Source organism: Amblyomma maculatum, chromosome 6, assembly GCF_055883805.1.
Source record: "Amblyomma maculatum isolate TAMU_Amacu chromosome 6, ASM5588380v1, whole genome shotgun sequence".
NCBI classification, from domain to species: Eukaryota; Metazoa; Arthropoda; class Arachnida; order Ixodida; family Ixodidae; genus Amblyomma; species Amblyomma maculatum.
In genome coordinates, this window is record NC_139349.1 from 131,181,830 (window position 1) to 131,203,479 (window position 21,650).

The 21,650-nt window shown below is 44.3% G+C and overlaps 1 protein-coding gene across 1 annotated transcript; it reads right to left on the minus strand.

The window, feature by feature from the left end:
* Positions 1–2,085: 2,085 nt before the first annotated feature.
* LOC146186748 (glycine receptor subunit alpha-2-like) lies at positions 2,086–21,486 on the minus strand. The gene is made up of 8 exons (XM_084608109.1): positions 21,417–21,486; positions 19,209–19,276; positions 13,342–13,571; positions 9,362–9,444; positions 7,686–7,820; positions 6,322–6,504; positions 5,284–5,465; positions 2,086–2,339 (listed from the first exon to the last, which is right to left on the minus strand). Exons 1-8 carry the CDS (start codon positions 21,484–21,486, stop codon positions 2,124–2,126), a joined length of 1,167 nt encoding a protein of 388 aa, XP_084464235.1. The 3' UTR covers positions 2,086–2,123.
* Between the last annotated feature and the right edge of the window lie 164 nt (positions 21,487–21,650).

Sequence of the window (21,650 nt, forward strand, 5' to 3'; positions counted from 1 at the left end):
GGAAATTGGACAGTAACAGATGGGCAGCTAAAGTATTTAAATACCTATATCTTAAAAGCTTTGACGCACAATGGAGGAAAAGAACTAGGAAGCTAACCAGTAAGTATGCTAGTAACAAGGACGGAGAAATAAAGAGCGTTAAGCAACAAATGAAAAACACAGAATGTAAAAATTGGATAAATTCGATGGAAAAGAAACAGAGTGTGGAACTATACCGAAAGTGGAAAAGGCATATCAGGAAGGACGATTTCTTTTATAAGTCAAGAGGCAGTGCCCTACGTTTTGAAGCTAGGTCAGGGTGTCTTAGAACACGCAGCTACAAAAAGAAATTTAACAAGGAAGATGGCAGATGGGCAGTATGTGGTAAATCGACAAAAACAATTGACCATAATATACTCGAATGTAATGATATCAATCCGGAAGTGCATGCAGGCGCAGTGACTGCTCCTGAAGCTCTGGGGTTTAGAGATACCAGTGGCCGGGGGAATAAACCGGCGGTGGAAACTAGCAAAAAACGATTGAAAGATTCGTGGCTTAAAAGCAGGAAAGTGACATAATGTTAGTAATGTATAAAGAAAAATTCAATAAATAGGATGATGGTATAGTTAACTAATCTATAATAATAATAATAATTAAGATATAGGGGGAAAATGAGCATGGTAGCAACTGCTACCACCCCGCTTAAAAGGGGACGCTCCTATATTCCATCCACCCATCCACGTAGAATCACTGGAGAATCACGTGCCTGAGCGTCGTCTGCTCGAGTGCTCCTACAGGATATGATTTGGCAATACCCCCCCCCCCCCCCCCCCCCACCCCTAGCTACGTTTTCGTTCCCTTAAAATCCAGTTTGTTACCCCACGCGACCATTGGTTATCCGCTCTTCGCATTACATGTATGTCCTGTCCATGCCATACCACGCAATCATTAGCGAACAATCTGATTGGAACTATGATAGATTTTTCAAAATAATTTTAAAAACCAAGAATAGAAGGGGGCGAAAACGATTCCCTGTGGAACACCTCAAACCTCCGGGAAAGATGTCATCATCACGTTGAAGATAAGGGAGATATCTGCTCCTTGAGGGATGCTTCTCGGGCCGAGTCAGAACAATAGGTGCAGAGGTGGTTCCGAATCACGGTATTCCGGCCTGTAAAAAAGGCACTAATATAGCTTCAAAGTTGCAGGCTAGGTTTGCCCTATTGTAGTAGGATCAGGCACGTCAATCATCTGAAGTCATATTGTGACCCGGCTTTTCTTTCGTCTTTTACTTGCGATAATATTGCTCAGCGAAATATGCGCTTAGCCAAGGTGGTACGCATAACAGCGTCGAAATTGCAAGCAATACCTCCGGTCAGCTTGTACCGCTGAAACACTAATGATTGGCTGTTCGTAAATTTTGTCAACTTTATAATCCCGTCCTTAAACATGTATATACTGCACATTTGTAATATTGTTGAAACAGCTACTCTGTCGGGCCTCTGTCACGAATCGCGCACTCCCCATTCTTCTTCGGCTAGTGATTTCTTTTATTTTAAATTTTTTTTTGCTTTTAGCTCTTGATACAACTCTTCAGTTCACAACACTCGGTTTATTGTTCCTTTATAAACCGAGAATACAGCTTGTTTTCACATGGGAGGTAGCCAGCGCTTACGTGCTCCGCTCGTCTAGAATCGCGTTAAAGTGTTGTTTGCTTGCTATGAATGTGCTATGTTCGCTCAATAAATTCTCTTTGTAAATGCAGCATAAAGGGAAACACTAAACATTTGTTATAGAGGTGCCCCTACTAGCTAATGGAATGGTAAGGATGCTATACAAGGCACCGGGCATCCTTTGCACAAAAAGAGCAGTGAAAGCTAACGCATCTGAGCTGATGACCACTAGGATGATGGCGGTGGATGCGCTCCTACTTACACGGGCGGTTTTCAAGACGGTTTGTTAACGTGAACACCTGTTACAAAACAACCTCTTTAGAGGTTTAAAGGCAACGGACACCAGCCGTGTAATTATGGTGATTTTTACCATCGTCATTACTGCGATCAGAACAAACAGAGGACTCAACTAGACTGCAATTTTACACGTCGGTATTTATTGAAAGCGTCTTTATTTCCCAGCACCGGGAATTAAGGGAGGTCCCACTGATCGTAGACGCTGATGAACTCCTGGCTAGAATACAGAGACCAGTAGGCGGTGTTGAAGACAAGGAACACAAAGGGAAAGGCGACTCTCGCAAAGCGGTCGATGCTCTGAGCCCTCTTTAGGTTGCGATGCAGTTCGTCGTACTCCTTGTCATCGTAACTCTCGGGATCTTCGGCCAGCTCCTTCTTCCTGGTGAGAAACTGAAAATGTCAGGAAGGTAAATCCACCAAGGAGCCAGTTTTAAGAAGATAAAACGTTTTCAAGCGCGTTAGTGGAGCGCATTATTATTTATTATTTTTTCATACTATCATTGCACTGTTTTTCTCTAAAGAAGGTAACATAAACGCTGCTAGACTTAGTATACCGCTGAAAAGAGATCTTGGATGCTACAAAAATAAAATGTAAACAAAGCAGCTGCTTTTTTAAAAACATATATTGTACCTCGCGCAGTACATACTTCAGAAAACAAGTGGCCTGTATCAGGGCGGTTTCCTCCTCCCTTCGTAGGTGTTGGTTTCAGATATTTGGATAATTCTGACCACCTGGAATTCTTTAACGTGAACTGACAGCGCACATTACGCAGGTGTTTTGAATTCCGTCCGCGTCGACATGCGACCGCTGTGGCCGGTATTTGACTCCTCGACCATATGATCCGCGGTAAACGAATAAGCCACTGGCCCACCATCACATATCAAGCCATATTACCATTTTGGTGATAGAGATGAGGTGAGATAAAACTTTATGAAGAAAAAAGGAGATGCGAAGTGGGCAAGTGACGCGCAGATTCGTCGGCTCTCTTAGTCCAGGGTTCCTCTGGCATTTGATGCTTCACGTACCAGGTGGACGATCCTTAGCTGAACTTCCAAGGACTCGCTGGACAGCGCCACCTCCCACCGCTCATATATGTATGTTCTTCCTGAGGGAAGTTCTGAGCTTTTGCTCTACACCCCAGGATAGTGGAATAGAGTCGGGCAGGCGCCACACGGGGGGCAAAGCTGTAGTGGGTGAGGTGTATCTTACTCCGGACATGTGAGGATATGTGTTAGTTTGGATGAGGCGCCAGTCAATAACCTTGAATATTGTCAGTTTCTTGTGTAGAGGGGGGTAGTTACACCTCTCCAGCCTCAAATGTTCCACATAATCTCCATATACTCTCGGTATAGGCATGGGGTATGGGTGGGGCTGGTGGTCTGCCAGGCTAATTCTCGAGCTAGGTCATGTACCAACTCAGTTCCTTCGAGTGCTTAGTGCCCAGCGATACAATAACATAATGATCTTTCTATTCGACGGCGTCGAGAAGAGCGGATACTTTCGCTGGCACTAGTTTTCAGCCTGATGTGATATAGCGACAAGCCGCCTTGGAGTTAATTCCTGTTTTCTGGCTATATCTGATAGCCAGCGCAGGTTTCTGTCTCCTGTGGGTGATTCGCACGAATTGAGGCTTGCATGAAGGGCATGAGATGCGAATTCGCAACTACCGCCGTGAACCTGTTTTCTCTGGGTAGGTCCCCATTCCCATATATAAGACGTGCGGGTGTACGTCCAGCCTCTGTCTTTCAGATTTTATTCTTGCCTGCCTTTGGCCTTTATGTCTGGTGTGGTGTATATGGGATGGTATGGGCGCCCCTGATATGCTGTTGCGAACATGCAGTTGTAGGTACGCTTGACCTTGGATGACATGGAAGTCTAGCTGCTTGCCTAGTTTCGAGAGCAACGTCCTATCTGCCGCCGTCGCTAGGAGTCGTTGTTTCCAGCTGGTGAATAGTGCTTCCCTGAGCTCCACGACTTAAGTACTGTTCTGTGGATGTCTGTTTGGGAAGGCTGAGAGCCGTTTTAAGTGATCCCCTGAGGAGGGTGTCTATTTCCTTCAGTTCCGCAAGGTTGAGATACTGTTATGGCATACTGTACGTGTGTCCACTCACCGCTAGTGCATTCACTAAAATGACAGTCAGTGTCTTCCTCTCTCATGCCCGTCTTGTGGCGTACGTGTTACCGTGACTATCATCCTTGCAACTGTTTGGATGTTAGTCCGGCTAGTTTGAATGGCACAATCCGCATGATTGTTTCATTAGATCCACATTCCTAGGACTCGAGTCGTGCACTTCTTCCGGTACTCCATGGCTTGGCAGGTAGAGTTCAACATTTGCAAATGAAATGGGCTTTTTTGTCTTTGATTTGTAGAGCTGTCAACTTCTCCGCGAAGCGTTGGAGTGTGTGATGGAGAGCAGTAAAAATTATTTTCTCATATTTTGTTCAGAATTGAGTGGGAGGTATATCGCAGATGGGTCATAGGCATGACCGAGGAGAAAATTCTTTTAGCTCCCACTCTAAGCAGAAATGCTTTTCTCGATGAGACCGTCTGCGACAAAGTTGCGTTGCCAGCACGCATGCTTGATAGTAAACAGCTAAAGGAAGCGGCTCATCTATAAAGAAAAATGATTATTGACACTGCGATGCGTAGTATTGTGTCCATTACTGCTATTCCCTCATGGCACTGCTAGGAGACAGTGGCGCAGAGAAGAAGCACTTGCCGACAACAGCTTGAAAAGCCATTTGTGCCCTTAAAATCTTGTTGTTTGGTGCCAGAGTTAGGGGTTACGTAACCCGTAGGCGCGGCGCGTCAATAAAACGGTCAGGACAAGTTCTTATATCGTTCTTTGGCTTCAAATGACGGTTACGAGTGATGCCAGTGCGAAATAAAGAAGTGGTTAAAGTTTACGGAGTATTCCACTACGGTACCTCTCATAGCCCGGAGTCGCTTTGGAACGTTAAACTCCATAAATCAAACCAAAAGGAATATTCAACGCTATTCCAAACTCTATCTCTGGATGCGTCGAACCATCCGGAATGGAACAACGCGCGTCATTAGAGAAACCGACGTCCTCATTCGAAGGGGAGGATAAGAGCCTGTTCTAGAGTGTTGTAGAATATTCCTGGAATGCTTTCCATGCTTATACCGGCTTTCGACAAAGTGGTAGTTGAAAATTTGCTTATAATTCCTCTGGTGGATATAATGTAGCTTAATTCATCTTATGCCGAGGGCCATGGGTTCAAATATCATTTTCCACATGTGGGACACTTACACGTGAAGAATGAACACGTTATGAAGAATGAAACTGAAAAGCCAGGTAGGTCATTCCTTACGACAAACGCAGTGTCATCCACCATTCGGTACAGCTTGGGCCGCTGCTTGATGCGACCCATGTAGTTTACCACGGAGAAGATGAGGAGAGACCCGAACACGGCGCATATGCAGGCTCCCATCCACACGTCCAAGGCCTTCATGTACGACACCGGTGGCAGCTCGGAGCGCACGCCTCTGTTAACTGCACAGGAAGAGGAAAGATTGGCACTGTGCGGGGCTGCGCTATTAAGTTGTATACCAGGGTGCACATTGAGCTACGAGAGAACAAGGGGAACCTCTGAATCCGTCAAGATGGTCACCCAGCCAATCTAAGGTGTACGTATCAGCAACCACTCACCCATGCAAATTTGGTGCGTGGCATTGTTGTGTGGCTCTTTCGTTAAAACTCTTTTTGTTATGGGGGACGTTAGCGCACCGATCAACTGTTATTAGTTCTGTTCAATCCATTTAAATACATTCAAAACTAATTTGATGTAACTAATATGATGCATGATGTAGCTGGCATGGCAGGTAGAGATAATTTTTCAGCGCCATAAGGTTGCCAGTGCGCCTATATATGTGCGGACACTTTCGCTTTATCTTGGGGCGCTTGGTGCAAGAAGCTGGTTTACGCATCTGTAATGGGCCCTAATATTTTCATCGTGGTTTAACAAAAAGATGTGTTGGAGCATGCACGTCAACTGTAGCAAAGTTTCATTAAAATATACGAATTCGAACTCATCTTACAGCTTTGCGCCCCTTTCCTCGAATTTAGATATTTGGTTTGCCAAAATGTGAAATCCTAATGAATGCACGTCGTTTCCGGTGATGTAGTGCTCGTTCATAGAAGAAAGATATCTATCATACATCTGGTCATCAGCAGCGGCCGCACTACGTGACAAAACTATTGAATTTGTTGTCACAATGTGTGGAGCAAACAGTTTGCTGCTATGGCAGTTATAAATCGTCCGTCACAAGCTCAAGGCTTAAGAAGTAGTGCAAGTTCTGCATAATCAGCATCCATGCCCATTTTGATGACGCTCTCCTTTTTTACACACCGGAGAGCAAGTTCAGTAGCATTCCAAGGTCCAGGATGATTCTTCCCGGGGCCATGTTGAGATGCAAGTAGAACGCGAACCAGGATATGACGACGCTGAGGAGCGTGGGGAAGTACATATTTATCAGATAGAAGCCACGGTTTCGCGATATGGTGAAATTGGCCCGCAGTACGCTGAAGTCGCCTGCGCCAGAAGAGACCAGAAAGCACGACACAAAGAACATTAACTTTCCTCGAAACAACACATCTTTTCATTTTGCTGGGACTTGGGCGTACGCGTCAATAAATTCATTAAAACAAGCCAGCACCAATTGGGAAATAATCCGTGAATGCTAGGTATGATGAGTTCGGGTTGTAAGTGACAAAACCATTGTTCTTAATTTTTTAAAAATCATTACGACCATGCAAGTAGACACATAAGCGGCATTCGAGTCGTAATTGCGCTTGTTTAAATAGCGCCGTTGAATTAATTTAATTTGATTAAATCAGTGTTTTGCGAATTACAAAATACATGCTGTGCACAGCTGGACGGACTATCTAACGCCTCTTAACGAACATACCTAACATAAGGCGTGCATGCATTTGTTCGCTCCGACAACAGGCGTGTGAGGTAGCTTCTGTGATGATTCACAAATACACAGGCGTGTTCCAACCGCAAGCGATGTGTGTTGTGTACTCGTATATGAATCATCGCTATTCAACACACCTGGGCACACTTGCAATATGCCGACACACACACACACACACACACACACACACACACACACACACACACACACACACACACACACACACACACACACACACACACACACACACACACACACACACACACACACACACACACACACACACACACACACACACACACACACACACACACACACACACACACACACACACACACACACACACACACACACACGCGCGCGCGCGCACGCACGCACGCACGCACACGCACACACACACACACACACACAGGTCACGAAAATATCTGTTCATAATCCTTTAATTCTTTAATTGGTAATTTTAATTTAATATAAAAGCCCGAAATTAGGTTGTATGCAGGACCAATTTGCCTAAGTGAAAACCGATGATTGTTTTTAGCGCCACAGATGGTATAATTAGAATGAGTGTTACATAGCGGGACGAGCTGGTTCAATGTGCTAGTGGAATGGGCCGACAGGAAGAGCATAACAGTTGTGACATGAGATATTCGTAAACAGTGGTATGATTCTTGAGGAGTAAACGCAACTTTGCGGACAATGGTGATGACGATGATGATTTCAAGTGTTGAGCACTGTGTAAAGGTAACACACACACAATGTACGATGCGAGGGATTACATGAAGTAATGATATCCCACCTGTTTCGAATGAAACGGTGTAATTTTCGTAGATCATTTCAAGAAGGTCAAACTGAGGAATCTGCACTTCGCCCTCGAAGAAGACAGGGTCCACGGTTTCCCATTGGAGCACAGTCCTCTGCGTGGTCTCAGAAACTACGGAGCAGCAACTCGTTTATTTTGATATCCTGTAGTCATAATCAGGCACCAATAAAACTGCACAGACCGCAACGAACTGCTTGATGCAAACAGAAAAAAATGTTATTTACCTTAGGTTTTTCGTTGTTATTTTTTTATACCACTCACCGCAACAAGTTACAGCAGTATTTCTTCGCAGGTAAAAACGACCGGGGGCGTAGACTTCATTATTTGTGATCAGTTTACCAAACTAACTTGCGTTCGTTATGCAATTTGCCGCTTTCAAGGGGTGGTAATTTGAGCTTTGTGATTACTCTAACAAATGTCTGCGGAATTTTTTTTGTTTATTGTGCTTTCCGCTGTGTTGAAAATGGCTGCATGTATTAGCAGACCTTTAAGCGAAGTGCAATTAATACAGTACAGTTATATAATAGTCTTTCAGAACATCAATGTATTCACCTCGGGTCTATGCGGGATATAAGAATAATATACGAGCTAGCATCTCCGTTGCGTCACAGATCAAGTATAACCCTATGTAATACAGACTACTATTTCGCGTTTTTGTCGGCATACATATCACTGTGCTTATACATTACTGTTAATAACCACGGATTCCGCTAGACAAGGGTTGCTCCTCAAAGTACACTAGCGAGGCAGTTGTAGGTAGCTTTTCTCATGTCTTTGGTGTGCATCGTCCTTTCTCTGCTCTGCTGTCGGGCCTCTCAAAATCAACTCAACACGCTGCCAACGCCCCCTGAAAGTGTATATGCATCCTCAAAGCATAGTACTTCCACACATGCACGCGTCTGCTTTTTGAAGCTATACGGGCGCCACCAGTGACGCCAACCTATTTCCGACACTTAGAAAACTCCATTAGCACAATATGAAATTCACTTTCCCTACTATCAATCAGATATTGCGAGAATCTGATACAGTAGGTAGATTTCGCGCATTTTTTTCCCTTTGAATTTAGCGAATTACTCGACATTCAATCTGAAAGAGGCCACGATGGTACAGATAATTGCGAGGTATTTAGATCACCCCATTGAAAGTTACATTTGAACTTAACACGCTCCCGGTGCGCAGGAAATTCCCCTTTCTACCCTTCGTCAACCACGTAAAATTTTCCCTGCAATTAGCTGCAACTCATATGTTGAGCATGAAAGAAGCAGTGTGCCAATCGACGTAATATGTTCAAGAAAAAAAAAATTCCGACGTTGATTATGATACTTCCTAACGCAAACTTTGAACGCAGATTTTGAATAATTTTGCGATGTAACGAGACAAATGGTTTGAGAGATACTTGTACCTATGTATAGGCAGGTTCCAATTACAAAGCGCTCTACTTTTGCACCAGCCAAAGAGAAATGTTTGACTCGTGGCAACCGCACCGACGGCGAACGGCTCTAAAATAGAAGAGGGATTTAAAATAATGGTCTGCCCCTCTAAAGAAACATTTTACGCATGCAATGATTTATTGATTTTTATTGATTGCGTTTGCTACTAACTGCTCTTATTTCTGTTGCTCGAACGTCAGATTATACAAGCAGAATACTCACACGTGCTTATCGTCATGGGGCACCTCTGAATGTCCAGCGGGTAACGTCTGAATCCCATAGGGCACCTTAATTCCAAAGTAAGCCTGGAAGGAGGTTACACTATGAGCATTCGGAACACATATAAATGTAAGCAATGACTAATTACGAAAGTTTTAGCAGGGACTTTAGTGTCGCATATGTCTGAGGCTAGCTTCTAATACCACGTCTGCGTTCTATTCGCGCTATTGCACCCATTATAATTGTCTCAAGCTTATACAGTGATGTGTTGTGGAATAGTAAGTAGATGCCTGCTGGCCATGGCTAAAACTGCCAGCAACCTTCACCACGGACAGTAATCCATAGTGTTATCTTATTTTCGCTGTTTATGATAACCGAATCTTCTTTCTTAGTAAATGCAGCTTATTTGTTTGAATATACTGTTACCCTTTAGAACCCTTACAGGGCGGCAACAAAAATGCATGAACATAAAAGAGCAGTGTGCACGTTACATAGCATATAGGCTGAAACAAAATACAGCAGACAATACGAATTTACAGAGAAGCTCAATACAACTGATAAAGCAAATTTTTCGAACTTCGTCGCAAGTTACAGTGTAGAAGTAATGCATATAAATAAATGGACACATAAGAATGATTGCATTCCGGCCTTCGTAGGAAGAGAATGCGTGAGGACATCATCTTGGTGAGCAGGTGATAATAGCTTGCGTGCTTTTATTACAAGAGGTAGCAGGTTGAAGATAGGATCAAAATTTTATTTCTTATTATGCATTTGATAGAGGAACTTCAGTAGAAACACGTGTGGTGGTCGAAATTACTCCGTAGCCCCCCACTACGGCTCCTCTTTCTCTCTTTCCACTTTCATTCTCACCTTCCTCCCTTCCCTTACGGCGCGGTTGCGGTGTTCACAGAAAACAAGTGAGACAGTTACCGCGCCTTTCCCTTCCTATAAATAAATCAGTAGAAACACGTTACTATCGCCACAGTGCTGTAAAAATGTGAGATTCCACTTTGCTGGATTGACGTAGAACAAAGTTTACGAACGATCAGTGCGAATAATGCAGGGGAAATGCGTTAGTACGTGGGCTCCGATTTCGTGAGTGTTTTGCGCTGACGAAGCCAATGAAAATTTAATTTCATTGTTATCCTGCCCGGGGTGGTGCAGTGGTAAGGCGCCCGACTACTATGCCGGAGTACCCGGGTTCGAACCCGACCACGGCGGCTGCGTTTCGATGGAGGCGAAACGAAGTGGCGTCCGTGTGCTGTGCGATGTCAGCGCACGTTAAAGATCCCCAGGTGGCCGAAATTACTCCGAAGCCTTACATTACGGCTCCCCTTTCTTTCTTTCTTTCCACTTTCACTCCCACCTTCCTCCCTTCCCTTACGGCGCGGTTCAGGTGTCCACAGACAAAAGTGTGACAGATACTGCGCCTTTCCCTTCCTGTGAACCAATTATTATTATTATTGTTACCCTGCTGCGATTCACTACAAGAAGAATAATGTAAACCCATTTTCAAGATATCTAGAGCTGAGAGTGGGTGGCGTGCCATTAGATTTCTAGTTCTTCAGACAGCAGACGGTGTAGTGTAATCAAGCAGAACTTTTTGCTGGGCTAGTGGGTTCATTGTGACTTGAGTGAAACAGCGCGAAAGAAGCCCGAAGGCGAAGCAAAGAAGGGACAGGAAAGAGCGCTGACTGACAACTGAATTTTATTGAACGAAACTCGTGATATTTTCCACTGCCTTCCTATATATTGTACGGGTTTCGTTCAATAAAATTCAGTTGTCAGTCAGCGCTCTTTTCTGTCCCTTCTTTGCTTCGCCTTCGGGCTTCTTTCGCGCTGTTTCACTCAAGGTGTAGTGTAAAATATGACGGTAACAATTACTGAATCGTATAAAGCAGGCATTGCAGGTAATGTCGCTGTAAACATTTAAGGAGTTGCCAGATCGGGCCTCTCCTTTCATATGGGAGGATGACGTCAGAATCAGCCTTCAATGCAAGACCCTAGCAGTCTGAGTCAAACACGCTGCCTCTAGTTCACGCAGGCAGGGTCCTGTGACTCGGTTAAGCGGGCCGTTATATCTATGTCTAGTAGCATTTCACATACGACTGTATGATGAAGAGTATGTGGGAGGTATTAGAACTAAGCAAAAGAAATTACTAATTGGGCGAATAAGAAAGTTCATGACCCCCCACAATGATCTGCAGATTTTGCAAATGGGAGCCACTGCGGGGACTTACGCTTGTGTCGTCTGGTGTGTTTCATTCAAGGCAGAAAGCTGAGCTAGTTGCAGTGTCATCATTAATTAAAACGACTAGAGCATGTAACTAGGACACATATGTAGAAAGATGTTTAGAGTTCTTCCTACCGTCTTAATTGTCTGTGTCCTAGTTACATGGGCTAGTATTTTTAATTATTTGTGTTTAATACGTCCTCTTATGCAGCTAGCAGCGCTTAAGTAGCAAATATGATAACCAACTGGCCCATGTTTTAGGATTGCTAGTCGCTACGGCTATCTCCTAGTAGCCTTAAAGGCGGAACTTAAGTGTTTCTACAAATTTTATATTTAATACAACAGTGTAAAATACGGACAGTGTCAAACGGTTTCGAGTGGTCTCTGTTTCGAGTCTCACTCTCAGCGTATTTGTGCTCCCACGCAGTTCGTTTATCTGAAATTGACGATTTTTTGGGGCCCAGACAAACCCGATTGACGACTATGAACTTCATAATTAAAGATGTACTAAATAGCGTTCCGCAATATTTTTTTTTAAATTGTCACTTTTATTTAATTTTTCTTGTCCCTGTCAATGAATAGTATTAGGCACAGACACAATAGTCGTAAGTTGCGCCAACAGCAGTTAAAATAGAATTAGAGCGAAATGGGCGAGTTGGTAGCGATCCATTGCAACGAACAGCGCGAGAAATGACGGAGTTGCAGTTGCACTGCATCTGTGAGGATATCCAAATAATAAGTCGTCGGGTGGCGGCGGTCGGTAGGCACGGCGCACCGCGGATGAGATGATGACGTCACTGTGACGTCATACCAGCTGCGAGAGATGGACTACCAAGTCGAGTCGTCGGGTGGCGGCGGACGGTAGGCACGGCGCGCTGCAGCTGGAGCCGCGCTGCTACCGAGTGGAGGCGCTGCTGTCACCTCTTACCTCACATTTGAGAGGAGGAGGAGGAGGATGAAAACGATGGGTATATAAATGCTCGCGCTTGCTCAGCTGAGGCACTCGCTATGCATCCTGATAAACAGAAAGAAAAGTCACGCGGCCTCGATGAAGCCAAGAAGCGACAGCGGGCTACAGAGACAGATGAAGAACGGGAACAGCGTATCGCTCGACGGCGCGCTCTAGATGCAGCTAGACGAGTGCGTCGTGCTTTTCTTGAATCGTCAACCGGTGAAGACTCCGAATGGAATATAATGGACGCTGTCCATTACAATAATTACATTACATTCATTACAATAAATATATTAATGTCATTACATTAAATGTGTGCCCTGTGTTAATCGTACGGTCAACATGGCATACCACATTTGGCTACACTACGAGCTGAACTATAGCGTAGCCATGCTATTTTTGCTTTCGCAGCCTACCGGGCATAACTAAAGCTAAGCCCCGGCTAATTTCTTTTTAATTCATCTCTCTCTCTCTCTCTGACTGAATATGGCCGAAAAGCGCTCTTACCTACTATACAGGCACTGGTGAAAGATGTGACTCTATTTGAGTAGATAGATTGTGTCTCGGTGCACTCTTAGCCTTCGGCTAAAGTGACCTATACACCTCGTAAGCACCTTAGTTCTGTAGACATGTATAAAGGAACCATGGTCTGTGTGCCTCTGAAAAGTTATGAATTTTATTCAGCAATCACGAAAACGTTCTCACGCGACAAAGGCAAATTGGTGCACCAGGCTCCAGCTATCAGGAACAAAGCATTAACATGATGAGAAAAAAAAACTTAAAGTAATTCTTCCCAACCTCATGGTGTAGTAGACGTCACCCCTGGGCGTGATGTCCACCAATTCGTTAGGCATGGTGACGCTGTGTGTTCTTTCCCGCTTGGCGTTCGTGAAATACAGGTCCGGCTTCCATATGCGCTTCGCTATCTCTGCCCCGTTCAGTGACACCGTCCTGTTGACTCCGAAGCGACGTAAATTGAGCCTCGGGTCGAACCACGATTGCTGGAGGTGGATGTCTACGTCATACGTCTGCAAGAAGGACCGATGGCGTCTGATGATACTGGTGTTTGTCAAGTTATTGAATTTTTAAATTGTGGATTGCACGCCCCCTTTCATGATAGACAAGCACAGGCTGTCTCAGTGTGAAGGCGGAATTTTATAAGCGCGTGACATGATCACGATAATGAACACAGGCTACAGATTTAGATAATCAATTTGTGATAGCTTCAAGAGCGCCTCTAAGTTCATAGCAAAGGTACATTAGTGCATGTTCACGCCCTTTATATATTCTTTTAATTCACGCTTGAAGAATGGCCCCGAAAATAGTTTAATCGTAACTGGCTCAAAGGATGCCTGGATATCACACTGCAATAAAAATGGCAAATGGCAAGAATGCTGCGCAAATTATTGTGGAAGTAAGCAAGTGGTGGAACAGTCAAGGTCCTCTTTTAATGACCTGACGCGATAGCGTATGCTATCACCCCACATATTGCCAGGGGGCGCTCGGAGCGAAAGACGTTGAAGTGGCGCTCGGAGAAAAAGGACGAAGTGAATCGGCTCCGGACTCGCAGGACGTACCTAAAGCTTGGACCGTGTAATTCCACCTGCACCGGCTCTGATAACCTAGCCCTAGTCGCCAATACCGTGACAATATAAAGCACCGCTTTCTTGAGCGGGCCAACGTGGCCTAGGGTAACGTGAATACGAGTGTCCTGATGGGCAGGAGAGGCCGGAGTTGGCAGCTCCTGTCAAAATAATGTCAGTAACCCTGCGTACATTTAGAGCGCGACCATGTCAGCTGTCACCACCATGCTGGTGATTTTTCGCGCCCAAACCTAAGGCAGCGCCGACGCCCAATTTCTTGTAAACTGGGCCTTTAACGCTGTAAAATTAAAACAGGTTACCATCCATGGCTCTGCCAATAATCATTATCACTGCTCGTTTGAGATCTGCGGAAAGTAGGCGCTATGAACGCCGCGGTTGTCAATGCTATTTGACGGTGTTGTTTCGATGCACCCTTCCCATAGTACTTGGTGTCGTGCACCATGGTAAATGACGTTCAGTGATCCTCGCCCTTGCGAGCGCGTTGTTGTTGCTGAAAAGACAAGCAACGCAGCCCTCCCAAGCAGGTGCACTTCCTTTTGCCGTACACGAGCTTCGCCGTTCTAACCTCGTCTCACCAGTCGTTAGACACTGTTACAGCAGCCATTCCAACGGTCTCCGTAGATGCTGTTCAACTAGCACCGCAAGATTACCTCGGTGTCGACAAGCCCCTTTGTACTATGTACACACAAGAAACCACTGCTACCGAAGGCTGACGCTTGACTATGTTAACGCATGCCTACACCCACCCTTACAAGGCATATCCCAGAGTGGAAGGAAACTTTTATATGCCCCACTTGTTTCCTTTTGCGCTCTTCATTGCCCTGCAGTTGATTTTCTGCATCGCTTTTGCTCTTCGTACCTTCGCCCTCTTGTTTACTGAGTAGCATCAAGACGTTTAGTTATTGAAGTTGTGGCGTTCAGGACCCGGTGGTGCCGAAACTTTGGCGTTACTGCCGTTTTGAGCCCCGTAGCAGGTAATAGTTGGCAGATGACATGACCGAACATACCGTTTGGTCGGTTGCTTGCACGGCGTCATGACACAACAACACGTGGCAAGCACTGCCAACTCGGTAATCTCATTTTAGTGGCGAAGGTGAGACAGAAATCAAACTTTCCAGGAACCTTGGGCGATGAGTCATCGTCAGCCGGACTATAGCCATTGCAGGGCGAATGCCTCTCTCATATTTCTCGAATATACCCCTGTCCTCTGCTAGCTGCAACCACTTCACCCCTGCTAACGTCTTAACCTCATCCGCTCACCTTACTTTCGGTCGCCCCCTGCTACGCTTTCGTTCTCTTGGAATCCAATTTGTTACCGTACTAAGCGGCCATCGGTTATCTTCTCCTCGCACTACATGCACTGCCCATGTCCATTTCTTCTTTTTGATTTCCACTAGAATGTCATTAACGCGAGTTATTTTTCTGACCAACACTGGCCGCGTGCTATCTGTTAACGTTACACCTACTATTTTGCGTTCCATAGCCCTCTGCGTTGTCCTAAACTTAAGCAGAACCGTTTTCGTTATTCTTCAAGTTTCAATAGCAGCTTGGGCATGTTGGTTATGCATCTTGAGGTAACAGCGCGGAACACAGGACGGGAGCACAAGATTACAGGACGACACAACGAGCGCTGTAGTTTCAGCCCATGGGTGAGTACAGGTAACATGGAGCTATTATATACTTTCCTCTTGAGCGATGCCGGAAAGCTGCTAGTCATAATCTTCGAGTTTTTGCCAAATGGGCTCTATTCTAATTATTCTCCTAGTTATTTTCCTTTCATGGTCCAGATCTGCGGTTACTACCTGTCCTGATTGTAGGCACACTCGCCTACTACTTCCAGTGCTTCGCTACCGAACGTGAACTGCTGTTCGTTCCTGAGGCTGTTGCACGTTGTCTCATCTTCTGCATATTGATTTTTAAGCCCACCTTTCTGCTTTTCCTGTCTAGGTCATCAATCATTCTTTGCAATTTATCCCCCGAGTTACTTAGCAAGGTAATGTCATCAACAAATCGCAGATTACTGAGGAATTCTCCATTCACCCTTATGCCTAACTTGCTCTCATTCCAAGTCTCTGAATACTTCCTCTAACCAAGCTGTGAACAGTACTGAGGAAATTGTGTCTCCTTGCCTAAGACCTTTCTTTATGGTACTTTTGTTGCTTTATTTATGCAGAACAATAGTTGCTGTGCAGCCACCACTATATATATATATATATATATATATATATATATATATATATATATATATATATATATATATATATATATATATATATATATATATATATATATATATATATATATATATATATATATATATATATATATCGTCTACATCTTTACATCTTATTTCGCAATGCCTGCGTCACTGCCGATGGTTCTACTGAGGAAAATGCTTTTTCACAATCAATGAGTACAATGTATGAGGGCTGGTTATATTCTCTACATTTTTATATCACCTGATTGAAAGTATAGAGTTAAGTACCCTTTCGTAAAACCTTCTTTATGTTTAGCTTGATTTAAGGCTAAGGTTGTCCTGATTCTGGTAGCGATTACCTTAGTAAATAAGTTGGTCGTAACTGATACTGACCTGATTGGTGTATAATTTTTCAAGTCCTTAGTATCCCCTTTCTTACGAATTAAGATAATGTTAGTGTTCTTCCATGATTCAGGTACCGTTGATGACATCAGGCATTGCGTATACAGGGTGGCCAGTTTTTCTAGCACGATATGTTCTCCGTCCTTCAACAAATCTGCAGTTACATGATCTTCCCCAGCTACTTTCCCCTTTTTTACATAATTTCAAAAGCTTTCTTAACCTCGTCCTTCGTCACTAGTGGAACGTCTGACGGCTGTTCACTACTGCCAATCTCATTATAGCCATGGGTAATTCGGTTGGTGTATAGCCTATGCCTAATTTCCTCTTCAAACTTTAAGGCTGTCGCTGTTCTTTAGAGCATGCTCGATTTTCTCCATCAAGCATGTTCTGGGCGATGGGTAAGACCCACTAATCCTACACCACTCAGCCACCTCTACATGAATTGTAAGAAACGGGTCTACGCCGGGTACCCTTTCACGTAATTAGATAACTTTGTGCTGCATGCTAGCGAAAATGATGATATAATTAGACCGCAAATTTATAAAAATAGTAATCAATCGATGTGCACCTACGTAAACGAGGTTGCTCAATACAATTCGCAATATGGAGCCATTAACCTTATCGCTTCACACCAGCAAAGGCTGAGCGTAAATGTGTCCAAATTTATCCAAACGGGCCGAGTAAGAAGGAACGTGATAATCAGGCGTCCTTTATCGAACCGGCTCCACAGATTTGCTAACGCACAGTGTTTTTTTGGAATAAATAAATTGGTTCACAGGAAGGGAAAGGCGCAGTAACTGTCACACTTGCTCTGTGGACACCCGAACCGCGCCGTAAGGGAAGGGAGGGAGGTGGGAATGAAAGTGGAAAGAGAGAAAGGGGAGCCGTAGTGGAGGGCTACGGAGTGATTTCGACCACCTGGGGATCTTTAACGTGCGCTGACATCGCACAGCACACGGACGCCACTTCGTTTCGCCTCCATCGAAACGCAGCCGCCGAGGTCGGGTTCGAACCCGGGAACTCCGGCACAGTAGTCGGGCGTCTTACCACTGCACCACCCCGGCGGGGCAATTTTTTTTTTTTTGGAATACAAAATGCAATTAAACGTGGAGCTTTCTGCGCGGCCTGTAAGCATTACTCTAAATGTCGCACAAAAAACAAAACAAAAAAAAAGCCTAAAGCGATGACTGCCGGAATGATCAGTTGACGAAACTCGTGTCATTTTCTCTTAAACGTAGACAAAGCGAAAAGTGTTTGCTGAAAAAAAAAAAAAAGAAAAAACACGCGGTGACCCCGAAGTTTTATTTATTTTGATATGTTATCAAATTGTCGGTATTCTTTTGCACAAGCTTGCATAGTTTTTGTAAAAATGTAATTTGGTTCACAGGAAGGGAAAGACGCAGTAACTGTCACACTTGCTCTGTGGACACCCGAACCGCGCCGTAAGGGAAGGGCGGAGGGTAGCAATGAAAGTGGAAAGAGAGAAAGAGGAGCCGTAGTGGAGGGCTACGCAGTAAGTTCGACCACTTGGGGATCTTTAACGTGCGCTGACACCGCACAGCGCACGGACACCACTTCGTTTCGCCTCCATCGAAACGCAGCCGCCGTGGTCGGGTTCGAACCCGGGAACTCCGGCACAGTAGTCGGGCGTCTTACCACTGCACCACCCCGGCGGGGCATAGTTTTTGTGACCACATTTAATATTTAAGTGCTTTAGTAGTCGCAAAAATAAAGGTAACGAAAGCTAACAATGACTTGTTTAATAAGCGTAAAGGCTTTAAAAATATCTCGTATAGTCTGGTACACTTTCTTGAAGTAGCAGAGGCAGAGAACTATCGAGTGAGAACGTTTATGAAGCTGGAACCTGATCTAACCGTCCTAGTTTACTCTAAGCATGATCGTCCTACTTGCGCCAGCGTGGCCTAACTCTGCTGCTTGCGAGATTTTAAAAATTGTCTTCCATGCCTCCTCAGCGTTAACGGTGTCCAAAACGAACCTAATATGAACGATGAAACTCGTTTGAATCGGCCTTGTCAGACTGTCCATACCACTTTTTTCTTTCTTTTTGTGCAACGCTATAGTATTAGTCGCTACATACGCCATTTTCTTCTACCTCGTTTTTTAGTGCGGCATATATTTTGCATTTTTGCCTTGAAAAGAAGTTGCACTCCTCCTGGACTTCTAGAAAAGAACGTCAAAAATTATCTTGGTCTTTAAGACAATTACGTCTGTCTCAGTGATTGGTGACTATACCCAAGACGTTTCTTATTTCGCTTCTAATCCTGTACTCATGCGTCTGCCATGTTCGTTTTTATACCCTACTTTACCCTACTACTCGACTTATTAACCACTCCTGCGGAATAGAATGCTGAAAAACAATATTCGCGGTATTTCGCGTACAATTTGAGAGGATTTACAAATGTTCTACAACAGACCGAGAAAAATAAATTACCAAACCTTACCATTTTGTTAGTATTGATGGGGCCCAGTGTAATGATGTACACACTGACACGCACTGGTGTAGGAATACCTGCACAGAATATGAAATCAGTTATCAACGTTATACAAAAGCAGGTACGACACAGTAAGCCAATAAACAGAGCAAGCTTTAGCCGTTGCCGTCCTTGGTAATTGAAAAAGAACATTACTCGACGATATATTCTTAAATTGCGCAAAAGGTGAATAAGGCATTGCTTAAATTCACTGTTAAACATTGCGGGCAGGCCTTTCATAAGTTCGCTGATTCCAGCGCCACTTTCCCATCGCTAGCATTGCTTGATCAGGGCCGGACTGAATGCAGCGGCGCGGAGCGCGCGCCGTTGAATTCGGTCCGGCCGTAGCTTGATGTAGCGTAACTTTATGTAGACTCCAGAATCACATACTCCTATGACGTAGTTCAGCTGCTGAGGTTTTATTTGCTTTATGTCATTATGCCCATTATATGGCTCCTATTGAAGAATATTTAATTACCGTGACAACTTCATTAAAAATCCCGAATCCCAGGTTTATTAAAACGAAAGTCTTATTTGGCCTATGAGTCGAGACCGCAGAATGCGTCCCCAAGAAATGCAAGCAAGCAGATACAACGTGGTTTCATATGGCGCTCTTGACGCACCGTCCGTTTTCCAGCGTTCAGAGTGGTGTCATACCATTGTTCTTCCCATTTAGCATATTATGGTAGTCAAGTTTGAGGTACGTTTGGTATAGGAATGCGAACCGGTAACATGTGTATCCCCCTTTATATGCCGTTAATTGTAAGCCTCCGTGTCCATCGAGTTATGAGACAATCCTGCGCCTTACCTTCCTCCCAAAACCGAATCAACTAAAGACGTTTATCAATTTGCCAAACTCTGTGGGACCTTTTAGCGCTAAATATGCAAGCAGCACCATGGCAAGCTACAACAAGCAGTGCTTGCGTACGTCATAATCGGGTTAAGCGGCGTTAAATCAAATCTAATATTTATTCGAGTTATTTCACAAAACGTGTACGAGAAACTCGCTGAAAAGGATCATAAGAAAATCACAGAACGAAATGCACCCAAAACGCATGAAAGAAGATATAATTATTTGTATTGAGAGTTAGTAACGAAATCTGAAATATTTGCTGTTATTGCATTTATTACTCTCTTATTGCACTCATGTATTATTCGAGATTTCATATCCCAGATGCGGGACTATTTCGTGTGGTGTCAATTACCACTGTGGCAATTTCTGCGAGTAAAATGTTCGTCGTGGCTATAGTGTACTAGTCGTGGCAGCGATCATTAAGGATTGCTTAAACAGCAGGTGTAATGTATGGTAATGCGAATTGCTGTACATTTAGTTCGGATTCTAAATTTTTTTGGGAAAGAGTCCTAAATATGATAACTTAAAAATGATATAATTTAAGTCATCAAGCATTGATTTTAAATCTTTTAGAGTTATTATCACGTGTAGCTCTCAGTGCTAATAGTTCCTTGTCAATTACTGTCGTAGTTTTCTCGTCCTATACCCCGCTCTCTACCTCAGTGGCTTGTCACATGCTTCCACTGTTCATGAACTGTCTGATTAGAAGATAATAAAAATATTGTTTTTTTGTGGTAATCTTGCCGCTATCCTGGGCCTAACTTTACAAAAGACGCCAGTGCATATTGCGATAAATATCTAAACAAACTTTCTTGGAACTATTGGTGCTAGCTTAGTAATTTTCACCAATCCAGCATTGCTGAAATTAATTACCCAGAACATGAGCTTGAAATTTATTTATTCAAACACCCCAAATACCCTCCTGGGAGGATATTACTTAGGGAGATACAAGAAGTACTTTGATTATTCTTTGTTCAAAATCAAAAATGCAGAAAAGATAGAAACAAAAATACAAACACCAGTTTTGAGGTACTGTACAATAACAACCAAATAGATATAGGTATCACATTCAGAGTGTTGGTTGCAAATAATCACAAATGATTTGAAGCCAGCTACTGCGGCGCTTCAATATGCTCCAACGGAGACTTAACGCCGAGGTGGTCCGTTTGCGAATGCGCACCCGCCAGAGAAATTAAGCGGCGCAAATGGAAAGACGAAGAAACTCTCCAGTGGAAGCGCGCTTGAGTACGCAGTCTCGGCCGCCGCGCGGCTTCTCTTCATCCTGTCGGGCCCAACGGGCGCCAGGCCGTTCGGCGGCAGTCTACTTTGGATGTCGCGAACACAGTCCGGAATGGGCGGCAAGGCATGCTCGCCCATGCGTGCGTCCCAATGCATGCCTCGGGCTCCTCTCTTACTGCGAACGAGGGGTGCTACGCTGACCCCAAGTTCACGAAGGCTCGAGTAGACACTTGCAGACTGAGGGTAATGAGCATAGCTTCGCGATTGGTGAGGTATTTGCTCTCCCGGTGTGCGCCTCTTTCGCCCTTCCGCAAAATTCG